This window comes from Biomphalaria glabrata, chromosome 5 (genome assembly GCF_947242115.1).
Source record: "Biomphalaria glabrata chromosome 5, xgBioGlab47.1, whole genome shotgun sequence".
NCBI lineage: Eukaryota > Metazoa > Mollusca > Gastropoda > Planorbidae > Biomphalaria > Biomphalaria glabrata.
This window is the reverse complement of record NC_074715.1, coordinates 17,427,825-17,439,764: the sequence shown is the minus strand read 5'-3', so window position 1 is coordinate 17,439,764 and position 11,940 is coordinate 17,427,825. Positions and strand designations below refer to the sequence as shown.

Sequence of the window (11,940 nt, the reverse complement as noted above, 5' to 3'; positions counted from 1 at the left end):
TCTCAGTGTCATCCATTTCACTTTCACCAATTGAATTTTAATATAAATAGTTGGCAAACAAGGTCAAAGAAGGGAAATAATTCCATCAACAAATAAAAAATGAAAATGGCGTATTTCCAATGAGAAGATCAACATTTATAACATTGTAATCATACTTGTAATACCTATCTAGAACGTAGATCTACAACTACAATGTAAATGTTTGTTGTTGTTTTTTTACTTCTAGTTTAACTCAATAATACCCATAACGTATTTCTTTAAATGTCTAGAGTAGACTAGACTAGTACTAAGTGAGTAAGTCTAGTCTAAGTTATATAAACTTAAATAAGTAAAGTAGACACACAACCAAATCAGACTCTAGAAGATAGATCTAGATTTAGAGTCATTTAGACGACTAGACAGACTGAGACACTAGAGAATAGTAGAGTCTGGTAGAGTCTCAGTCTAGAGTTAAGAGTCAGAGAGTAGTCTCAGTAGATCTAGTCAATTCTAGTCAAGTAAAAGTTACAATAATTCAATAAATTTTAAATTAAATTCAAATTAATTCAGTCTTTCAGTAAGTTCTGAGTAAGTAGTGAACAAGTGAAGGTGTACTCATACTGTATATTAATAAATCTAGATTATATTGATCTAGATCTAAATAAATAATAAAAAATATAATTTTAGATAATACTAGCTAGATTTACACAGTAAATATAGTTATAGTTATAGTATAATAACTATAATATATTAGGGCTAGTGATGGGAACTTGTCAACGATAGTTGAATGGTGTAATACTGAGTTCTTACTTCCTGAAGTACTCTAGACACGTGACAAGACAAACACTATACGACTGACTCAAGTCCGTTCAGCAGACAACATGAAGTTTATTTTACTATAATAATAATAATATACTGCACTCCTTGTTAGTGCTACAAGTCAAGAAATAATAATCCTATCCGCATAACAGCGGTATCAAAAGTATCCAATACGTTAACAATAAATCACGTCCGCATCTCAGCGGGCAACACTGTGTAGAAATATAGATTAACTAATACATGTCTCAAAAGACCACTGGCAACAACTGCCCACAAGTTACTTTCTAACTGAAAATTACTACAGACTTTTCTAAGTCGCTACTGTCCATCCCGGACTAAAATATACTTGACCACTCGGTCCAAAGAATAACACTTGACTTCTAACTTGACTTCACTTGTCTGCTTTACTTAACTGACTGACTTCTAAGTCTAACTTTATTCACTCTACTTCCTGTTTTCTACATCAGGAATTCCACGTGTCTTTTAAACTATTAACATGACGTGAACTTTAGATCATGCAATGTCAACTAAGACTCTGACAGAACTAAACTAACTTTTAAAAGTTAAACTAAAACTAGTTTTCAAGTAAAATAAAGTAGTTAAACTATTAGTTTATCATGAATTTCAAAAGATAGTTAAACTATTGGGTGCGCGGAAGAAGTTATCGGAAGGAGGCGAGGTTCATACAAGGAATGGTGGATACAAGACAGAACATGGAAATTGATAGATGAGAGGAAAGAGGCCAAACGTAGACGAGATCAGAAAAATGAAACACAGGATCGCAGCCTAGCGGAAGAAGCCTATAGGGAAGCAGATCTGAAAGTAAAGAGAAGCTGTCGGCAAGATAAACGGGACTGGATTGAGCAGAAGGGACAAGAGGCACAAGCAGCTGCAAGCAGAAATGACACAAAAACCCTCCATCGTATTGTCCGAGATCTCACTAAAGCAAAGAGTGGACATGGGGCACCAATAAAAGACAAGCAAGGCAAAACCTTGTTAACGAAAGAAGAACAAGATGCAAGATGGGTAGAGCACTTTAAAGAGACCCTTAACCAACTGTCGCCAGACCTAACTTACATATTCAAGGACCCCGCTCCAGACAATGATCTCAAGGTCAAGACAGACCCAATAACTGCTGAGGAGGTTACCATGGCCATAGCAGTGCTAAAGAATAACAAAGCACCAGGACTAGACATGATATCAGCAGAAATGCTAAAATATGGGGGACAGTGCATTGTTAACAGAATGACTGATCTCTTAAATCTCTGTTGGCGAACTTCAAAAGTCCCAGAGGACTGGCAAAAGGGAATGATTGTAAAGCTTCCAAAAAAGGGCAACTTGGCAGACTGCAACAACTGGAGGGGCATTACTCTCCTCTCTGTCCCAGGCAAAGTTTTCAGCAGTTTTGTTGAGACGGCTTCAACAGTCTGTAGATGAAAGGCTCAGAGAAGAACAAGCAGGTTTCCGAAGAGGCAGATCATGTACAGAGCAGATTTTTGTTTTACGAAATATCATAGAACAAAGTCTTGAGTACCAACAACGGCTAACAATCAGTTTTGTGGACTTCAAAAAAGCGTTTGATAGTGTCCACCGAGAATCACTATGGAAAATAGTTAGAGAATACGGTATCCCAGAAAAATTCGTCCAGATCCTACGACACCTTTACAGTCAGTCTAGTTGCTGCATTAAAACAGAAGAGGGAACAACAGAGTTTTTTTACAATCGAGACAGGTGTGAGACAGGGGTGCATCTTATCTCCCTTCCTTTTCCTCCTAGCCATCGACTACATAATGAGGAGAGCAATGAACCAGACTGCCTTTGGTATTCCATGGCATGAACAACTCCGATTGACGGACTTGGACTTTGCTGATGATGTTGCACTACTCGGGGCTACAAATAAATGCATTAAAGAAATGACGGAGAGCCTAGACAGAGAGGCACCCAAAATTGGCCTCCGCATAAACTTGGATAAGACTAAAATTATGCGAGTGGGATATAAGGCAAAGGGTGTCCCCGTCAGACTTGGCGAGTCAAGCTTGAAGAGCTGGACAAGTTCACGTACCTTGGCAGCATCATAACAAATGATGGAGATGCTTACCATGATGTAGCATGCCGAATAGGAAAGGCAGGGAGCATTTTCCAAAGGCTGCAGTCTATTTGGACTAGCCAAGCCATTGGACTCGAGACAAAAATACACCTTCTCAACACAATCGTCATTCCAACTGCTACATATGCATGTGAGACGTGGAAGTCATCTGTCAAAATTGAGAAAAGACTAAATGTGGCTCAACAAAGATGGCTGAGACGGATTTTGGGAGTCAGTTACACAGACCGGATCTCAAACAAGGAAATCCTATGCCGAACTGGGAGTCGAACACTTAGTGAAGTTGTGACTGAGCGTCGCATGCGGTTTGCGGGACATGTTCTAGGTCAAAATGAATTACGCACACCAAGAGTTGCGATAACATGGAAGCCAAACAGGGACGTCCTCGTATTACCTGGCGACACACCTTCATGGAGGACCTCAGAACAGTGGACACCAGGTGGGAGGAGGCTTCAGACATTGCCAGTGACAGATCATTATGGAGACAGCTTGCCGCCCAATGCGCCGAACGGCGCGAGAGGACCTAAGTCTAAGTAAGTAAAGAAAGTTAATTAAACTATAACAAACTTTTCTTACCTTTTTTGGGGGGGGGGCAGGGTTGAACTAGAACTATATAGCCAATATAGGATATAATCATCCGATTGTATGCCTACGGTACGGTTCGATCTTATTCTTTTAACATTCTAGTAATGTTTATCTATAATAAAATCAGTAATAAAGAATGTTAATTACATAAACGTTAATGCGCAATAAAATTTTAAAAATGTCTAAATAAATATGTGTGCTTGTATTTTTGCCTTGAATTAAAACCTTTAGAAAATAATGGTACTCTTTTTTTTTTTAATTATGTTAACTTATTATATAACGGAAAATCTTACTTATACAGCTAAAGTATAAAATCTCATTAAATAACATAGTTTTAGAATTTCAAATTTAGATCTAGTAACCAAAGAAATAGAAACGAAATCATTGGAATTTTTAAAACCTTTGACCAGTATAACTATTTTATAGTGTAAAATACATGCTTGACTAACCATGTTGATGTGCTACTTTCTTGTCTGACCACTAAAAATACAACTAACACTGACTATTGCATAACTGTTAAACGCGCAAGGGAAAAAAAAAACAGGGTGATCTTGTCATTATGGACTGCACACTCAGTACACTATATAGACCTACATGTGTACGTCAATCTGGCCAGGTTGTTAAAAACAGTCGGACACACTGTCTATTTACTTTCTGGGCAGGGAGAGTGTTTAACTATTTTAGTGTAAAGATGTATCTACGAACATGCTTAACTAGCCACGCCAGTGTGTTATTTTCTTGTCTGACCACTCCACGTTAAGCAAACACTATTGCATAACGCTTATTGCAGGGTAGTCTTGCAGTATTATCGACTACAAATGTATAGTACACTAGGCCTACATGTGGTCATGTGTATGTCTAGCTGACCAGGTTGTTAAAATCAGTTGGACACAGTCTATTTACTTTATGGTCAGAGAGGATGTGGATTAAGATTTTTTTTCTAGAGTTGGTTACCTTAATGCTTTTAGATCAGTGATGCCCAAAATACGGCCCGCGGGCCAGATCCGGCCCGCAACGTGGTTCCATCCGGCCCGCATAAACATAGGCAAAAAAGTGTAGTGTCGATGTTTTATAAAACAACAGTTAAACAACATTTTGAAATAAATATGGGAATACCAAAAAGACACACACAAAAAAAGAGTCGGTGGTAAAGCTAGCTACATTGTTGCTGACATGTTAAATAGAGAAATGAAGTTATTTTCTGACGATAAACTTCAAATTTAAGTGCTAGATCCATGGGTTTTTCCGAAAAATAGTTTCAGGTTAATGTTATTTCTTTTGTATCTTTTCGGTCATCTGGCCTGGGACACGAGGGTCGGAAATTAAAATGGCCCGCAGGTCAAAATAGGCTGGGCATCCCTGTTTTAGATCTATATAGGCCTAGCTGTTGATTTAGACTTAATAGATCTCAATAATAAGTCTTAAGACTATCAAAAGGGTGTACTTGATATTCCTGCAGTTAAAAAAATATTGTTTGTCGCCAATGAATTGATTAAAACCACTAAATATTGACCTAAGTCACTAATCAGATTCCTACTAGAAACAGAAATTAAACACCTCCACGTGGCTCACAAAAAAATTCGGAACAACCCAACAACCCCATTCATAATACTGCATAGAAGCTTTTGGCAAAAAATGTTTAACATTTTATAATACTGCTACTTTCAAGTGCAAATATTTACTCCCATAACTTCTACAAGCATCTTACTTTACCCTCTTCAAATGCAGACTGACTAAATAGTTGTTAACTGCATCATTTTTTTTTTGATAATCAAAGTTATTGATATCACATGACCAGAAAACAGGGAGTGCGTTTCAACCCTGACCACATGTTGAAAAGTTTTACAAATTTTAATTAAACTTTTTAGTTAGTAACTAAAAAAAATTAATTAAACTACGATTTTAACTAAACTTTTTTTTTTCTAGTTAAACAATGGCCTTAACTAATTTTTTTTAGTTAAACTAAAAGTTAACTTTTGCCCATCACTAACTAGGGCCTAGGGCTAACTAGGGACTTAGTAGATCTAAGAATCTAAGTAGATCTAAGAATCTAAGTTCAAAACAGTAAGTCACTAATAAAGATTTAATAAATCAAAGACAAGTTTCTAAGACAGTTTACACTAGTCAAGTAGGAAATCTAGTTAAACATAACTGGGGGAATTCGACTCTGTTTGAGCTAGTCTTTTAGTTTTTATTGATTAGTTAAGTTATCATACAAGTAAGCATGTTTATCTATCAATAACTGATTTGTTCATTTTTATCAATTTTTTAAAGCGTATAAATGGCAACTGCTAGTTGTGCCACTGGAGATTCAAGCTCTACACCAAAGCATTCAAATGGACATGCAAGTCCTTTAGATTTACTGCGCAGATTTCATAAACTTCAAGCTGCACGAGTGGAAGGTTATGGTTTGTTTGAAGAGTAATAAAAACACTTTTTAAATGTTAATTTCTTTTTTTTTAGGATTTAAAAAATATATTTAACAGAATAACAGAAAATCAAAATTGCTAGGTATAAAAAAAAAGACAACTCTTACCTTTGTCTAATAAGACATTTATTATCTTATTTTATTGGTTACTTAGTTCTTCATAACATTTTGCTATGAAAACATGCTGGTACAATCTGAATTCCCTTACTTGATTTCTCTGGGGCCATCTTATATAATACAGACGTTACTTCAAAAAAAGAAGATGATTACGTCCTACCCGTCATACATTTAATACTTAAATTCTGCCAAGTCACTGGTTTTCCTGGCTAGCTCAGGCAACCCATTCCATGCTCTAATAGCACTAGGGAAGAAGAAGCATTTGTACAAATTAATCCTAGCAAAGTAGTATGTTACTAATTGTAATTTCATTTCGTGGAGGGATAGTTAATTATACAGTTAACAAAAATAGTCATTAGGGTGTGCTTAACTTCCATTACACATATATATATATTTAAACATTATCCTGTTTTCTAATACCAGTATCTTTCTCATTTTTTTTTTTTTTTTGCTAACTTTCTTTATTTGTCCTAGATGTGTTTAATTACTATCTGAACTTTGTAACATAAAGAAATTAAACTTTTAGTTTAAACTTAAGTAAGAGTAAAGTTCCCCTTTCAGGCTTTGCGATCTATTGGGCAGATGAAGTAAAGGTCATCTGTTTCTGTGGCTCACTGTTAACTGGGTGACATGGCCAGCATAATGACCAACTGCCTTTACTTATTCCCAATTGATACCAGGTACCCATTAGATTTGGGTGGACTGAGAGGCGCCCTGAATATCCTGAAATTAAAAATCCTGGTCTTCACCAGGATTTGAACATGAGACACCCCCCAATCCACTTCAGAAGCCTCTTCTTTACAATTACCCTTTAGCCACCCCCACCTCCTTTTGGTTTACTAAATTTACTTAATTTTTTAAAATCATTTGTTCATAACATTTTGCATGTCCTGATTATATTGTAAACTTAATATATACTTAGAAACCCTATTTTGCTCATCACTAATTGTTCCACTTGCAGTAGATGAAAAAATTATGAAAATTTAACCTGTTTAGTCTAGGACCAAAGATATTTTCATGATTGAAACCACAGTAGTTAAAGTTACTAAAAATTTTTTTTTTTTATTCATTATTTTGGCATAACATTTTTTTTTAAGCTGACATATTGAAAAGTACAAGATTATAATTCTGTTTTTAAACACTTAGTACTTTACTTTTTTTACGTAATTTTCTCTAATATTAACATCATTCTGTTAACTTAGTCAGTAGAGCATCAGTGGGACATCGGTTCAAGTCCTTAATCACACAATAACTTTTTAAATCATATACTAGAATACACTGGCCAAAAGGAGGGTTGATGAAATGCTCGCAGATTAATTGTAAGTGCAAAAAAATTAAGGTGTGGGGTACAGCCATGTGTTATATATTTGCAGGATGTAATAAAAAGAAAAAAGGGCCCAGGCCAAAATGAAAATAAAGCCTATCAAATGTTTCAAATAATAACTGAATAGTCTTGTAGTGTAAATAAAACTAGGCCCTATTTGTTATGAAGGAGAGTTGGGGGGAAGAAGTGATACAGGATGGTCCGATTTAGCGTAATAGATACTAGAATTAGCTGGCCAAAGGAATGTATGGGGGAGCATTTATATAATTATATTGTTATAAGTATGAAAAAAATGGGAGAGGTCCTTGGCAAAAGCAAAAATAAAAAATTATATAGCCTGGGAACAAATCAACAGACTGGTGGATAATGCTAGTCTAATTATGTATTGTAATATTATGTTTTATCCATTTCCAATCAGTGCTTTCAACACCTTTATTGCTGGTGCACCATTGTATGACTTCAATGCTTACAAGCAAAGAGTTGCTGAAATAACAATATCTTTCAAAAAAATTTCTGAAGAGATCATCCATATCAAAAATTCCCTCCGAGACACTCACAACAAAGGGGAGATTGCAGCCATTATTGAAAAAGTTCAGGAGTTGGAGGAGACAAAACTTAAGTCTGTAAGTGGTAATGGTGAATTCAACTGTGTATCTACCTCACAAATGATCAACTCTTGTCATGTGTCTATGCTCTCATTTCTGGGCTAGTTAGGAAATGTATTGATATTGATTCTGAAAGCTTGATCCTATGCCATTCTCTACTCTGTTCTAAAGCTTTATCTGAACAAATTACCCAAAATATTCTGGTAGATAGTTCTTAGTAAAGTTAATTTCAGAAGTGATATTAAGCTGCTTAATATTCTATGTCATTGCTGATAACTCACAGGATAGTACAATTTAGAAATATCCCCTAGTGTTTCATTAGGCTCTACCTGGTATTTTCATTGCTGTGAATTCCAGGTCTAATTAGTCAATAAAGTTAAGAATCTTTGAAGATTATTTTTCTTATTGAACACTCTCCTTCATTATCAATCAGCAACAACACAGAACTCTTGTCCTTATATGCTGTGGCTATTGTACTCTGCCACTTACTGCATTCATGCAAGTCCAATTGTTATAGTAAGCCTCAACACTGACCTGTGACATTGTAGCAAGCTATTGGTCTAAAGTGCACACATGTTGCGATATCACTGGTCAGTGTTCAGCCCTATTATAATGATTTTTCTTGCTGGTAAGCCTCAGGGCGAAATTGCTCAACTGCTACTATGATTGGGAAAATTAGCCCAGCTACACATACTCCAAAGTGCAATTCTGCTACTGTTCCCTATTGTGAGCACATGAATAGAATATATGGGAATAAAGGATTGCTGCACTTTGTCTCTTTGGAAGTAAATCACATTATATGTTCATAAAGATCCTTGCGCTCTTTGCACTTCTCTGTTGTTATTCCTTATTTTAATCTCCAAAAACTTATTTTTGACATCCCAAATATATGGAATTGAGTTTAATGTTAGATTATCATTATAAATTTATTTCATTTCTATATCTTTTTTTTTATCTTTTTTTTTTACCTCACACTGTGGGCTTGATTTGTTCAGTCTTAATTGTTTTTTCTTTGTTGTTTTTTTTTTCTCACACACACAAATAAATTTTATATTGCAGACAGCTGACCTTCAAATCTCTCGTAAAAATGCATCAGATGATCCAAGTGATGAGGTTATTCAACAGGAAATTACTGCTTTACATTTCAAGTAATAAGGCCTAATATTATCAGACATATTGTCAGCCAATGAAATTACTGCTTTACATTTAAAGTAATAAGACCTAATAGTATCAGACATATTGTCAGCCAATGAAATTTCTGCTTTACATTTAAAGTAATAAGACCTAATAGTATCAGACATATTGTCAGCCAATGACATTACTGCTTTACATTTCAAGTAATAAGGTCTAATATTATCAGATATTGTCAGCCAATGAAATTACTGCTTTACATTTCAAGTAATAAGGCCTAATATTATCAGCCATATTGTCAGCCAATGAAATTTTGTGAAAAAAAGCTAGAAAAATACATTTTAAAAATATATAATATAATCTATATTTACCTTTCTCAACAAACAATTTACAGTAACATTTAGTTGAGTGTTGTATATAACTATTATATTGCAATTCATTAGCTAGTCTGGTATCATTATAATCAATTAAAATTATAATTGCATAATGTATAGGAGAATTAAAACAACACAAGATACTGAAACATTGCTTAGAGAATTACATCTTAAACAAAAAGAAGTGATTATAGAAAATATTCTTTCTTGTATGTTGACTATATCAGTCTGGAAAACCATTGTCTTTATGCAGTTTAAATCTCTAATTAACAAGGATGGCTAGCTTAGCATGTGGATAAACATTTAATGTAATAAAAATCTTTTTTTTATAAGATTGTATAAAGGAAAAAAACAACATTCTAACATTATGTGTTTGAAGAAGAAAGTAAACAAATAATTGTTTTGCTCTTGTGGCTTATTGCACAAAATGATGTCTCTGCACTATTGAAACTGTAAGAAAATAAAACCATTAGTGCTAGCAAAACTTGATCTTAGTTTCACTCATCATTTATCTTTTTTTTTTTGTTTGTTTTTGCTAATTTCACAGACTTGATGATTTGGCACAAGAAATAAATGAAGCACTGGAAGATTTAAAATTTGAATCCGAAGATTTGTATGCTCAAGAGATGGAAGATGAAACATCAAGATGATAAATTGAAAACCAAGTTTTTGGAATGAGTGATTTATATACGATGATGATGATAGGCGGGTCAGTCATAAGTAACAATGTGATAGAAAGTGAAAGAATGAGCTGAGCTGTTGATGGCATTTGTCAGCGTGACATGGGTGTCCTTAATGTTTGTACATTTTTAATACTGCTCTGGACAATTTTAAATGTAGCTGAATGATATTGGCATACATGGTCAGCTTATTGTTAAGAACTACATTATTTGAATGATCTGGAGTGTATACATCAAACACTTTTTGTCATGATGACCTACAAATCATAATAAAGTTTGGAAAATATGAATTGAGTTGAATATGTTTCTTACAGCTATTTCAATTACTTTGACATTAGTTAAGCAATGTAAGAATTGACCAAATAAAATGTGATGAAATACCTCATAACATTAAGTATTGGCAAGTAAAAGAGAATTAAAGGAAAGTAATAGGCTATTTTTATTTTTTTTTGTAAAATCATAAGGCACATATAATATTGATGTACCATAACGGTAATTCTTTTTATCTTTAAAATATAATAGCTGTAATTATCTACTTGAGAATTCCATGTTGCAATTTTTTTAAAAATTAAATTACGGTACAGTTTCATTTCAATTAAGTTAGAAGCAACTTACAAGAATTGTCATGAACTCATCATCACATTTTATTTTAATTTTTGTTAAAAACATTTGTGGTAGTATTTTGTTTTCAACAGAAATACCATGCATTCTGTTACTCTGCAGTTGTTTTTACTACTATGTTCATTGAATGGTGAAGACTGCAAAACCAAAAATAAAAAAATGGAAATTAGAATAAACAGTAATGAAACCAGAAATTCTGTGTTTGAGATATTTGTATACACTTCTTGCTTTGGAGCTGCATTATGAAACACACTTCATAGTAGTACAAACTTTTTTTTTTTATAATATTTTTGCAATATTCAATATTTTGTATTTGTTATCTGGCCAACAGCTAACAAATTGAAAGTCAGTTCATGGTGGACAAAGAAAATAGTACACGAGCAACCTCAAAGCATGTTTGAGGGCTATCAGCATAGATTCTTTCTCTATTCAGCAAAAATTGCTTAGCAATCATAGAAGTGTCATTGCATAAAGTTATGGCCATTCACAACTGCATGCCCAGTATGTATCCAAACAGCCCACAGTATATGATTGTCCATGAATTAAAATTAATTCAAAAGTAAATATCAAACACAATAGACTGGCCCAAAGGTGAAGTTTGCACAGAGTGTGTGACATATCTTCTTTGAAAGAACTATTTAACTAAATAATACAAGGACATGGGCCTGAGGAACTATTTAACTTATTTATACAAGGGAGTGAGGAACCATAACTAATTTATACAAGATCATGGGCATGAGGAACTATTTAACTAATTTATACAAGGTCATGGGCATGAGGAACTATTTAACTAATTTATACATGGGCATGAGGCTACAATGCTTGGTTTTATGTAGTACATGTCATAAATAGTAGCTGTCTACAGCTAAGGAAATATAAGTTGGGTTTAAGGCAATTGACAATGTAAAGAATAATTGCTGCTAGCTCCAAACATTAGTATTTAAAACACCACCTAGAATCATGGTGTAAGCTAGTTTAACTTGTATTATTTCTTTAGGCTAATGAAGTTACATACAGCATTTAACACATTCAACATGATCTCACTAAAGAGTAAAAGCCGTTATTGGCCTATTGAAAATCTTACGTTCGCCATTATCTGTATCTGGTTGTTTATTTCGAAAGCAAATTTAAGATATTTTTGTAGCAACCAGTCTTGAAACATACATTGTGAAA

General features: G+C 34.1%; 1 protein-coding gene across 3 annotated transcripts; it reads left to right on the top strand.

Moving 5' to 3' along the window:
• Nucleotides 1-27: 27 nt before the first annotated feature.
• LOC106080122 (required for excision 1-B domain-containing protein-like) lies at nucleotides 28-10,436 on the top strand. 3 transcript variants are annotated; one of them, XM_056030504.1, is made up of 5 exons: nucleotides 28-194; nucleotides 5,762-5,908; nucleotides 7,775-7,979; nucleotides 9,021-9,109; nucleotides 10,014-10,436. In XM_056030504.1, the coding sequence occupies exons 2-5, from the start codon at nucleotides 5,769-5,771 to the stop codon at nucleotides 10,114-10,116; spliced, it is 537 nt and encodes a 178-aa protein (XP_055886479.1). In that variant the 5' UTR covers nucleotides 28-194; nucleotides 5,762-5,768; the 3' UTR covers nucleotides 10,117-10,436. The 3 variants fall into 3 exon arrangements, with proteins under 3 accessions (XP_055886479.1, XP_055886480.1, XP_055886481.1); XM_056030505.1 differs by having other exon boundaries at nucleotides 60-200; XM_056030506.1 differs by having other exon boundaries at nucleotides 80-194; nucleotides 5,752-5,908.
• Nucleotides 10,437-11,940: the final 1,504 nt, after the last annotated feature.

What these genes read in the sequence shown, in the direction of transcription:
- LOC106080122 (XM_056030504.1), top strand. Translation starts at nt 5,769, where the DNA reads ATGGCAACTGCTAGTTGTGCCACTGGAGATTCAAGCTCTACACCAAAG. An exon ending in AGGAGACAAAACTTAAGTCT is followed by an intron (nt 7,980 to 9,020) that starts GTAAGTGGTAAT and finishes TTTATATTGCAG; the next exon opens with ACAGCTGACCTTCAAATCTC. An exon ending in ATTACTGCTTTACATTTCAA is followed by an intron (nt 9,110 to 10,013) that starts GTAATAAGGCCT and finishes CTAATTTCACAG; the next exon opens with ACTTGATGATTTGGCACAAG.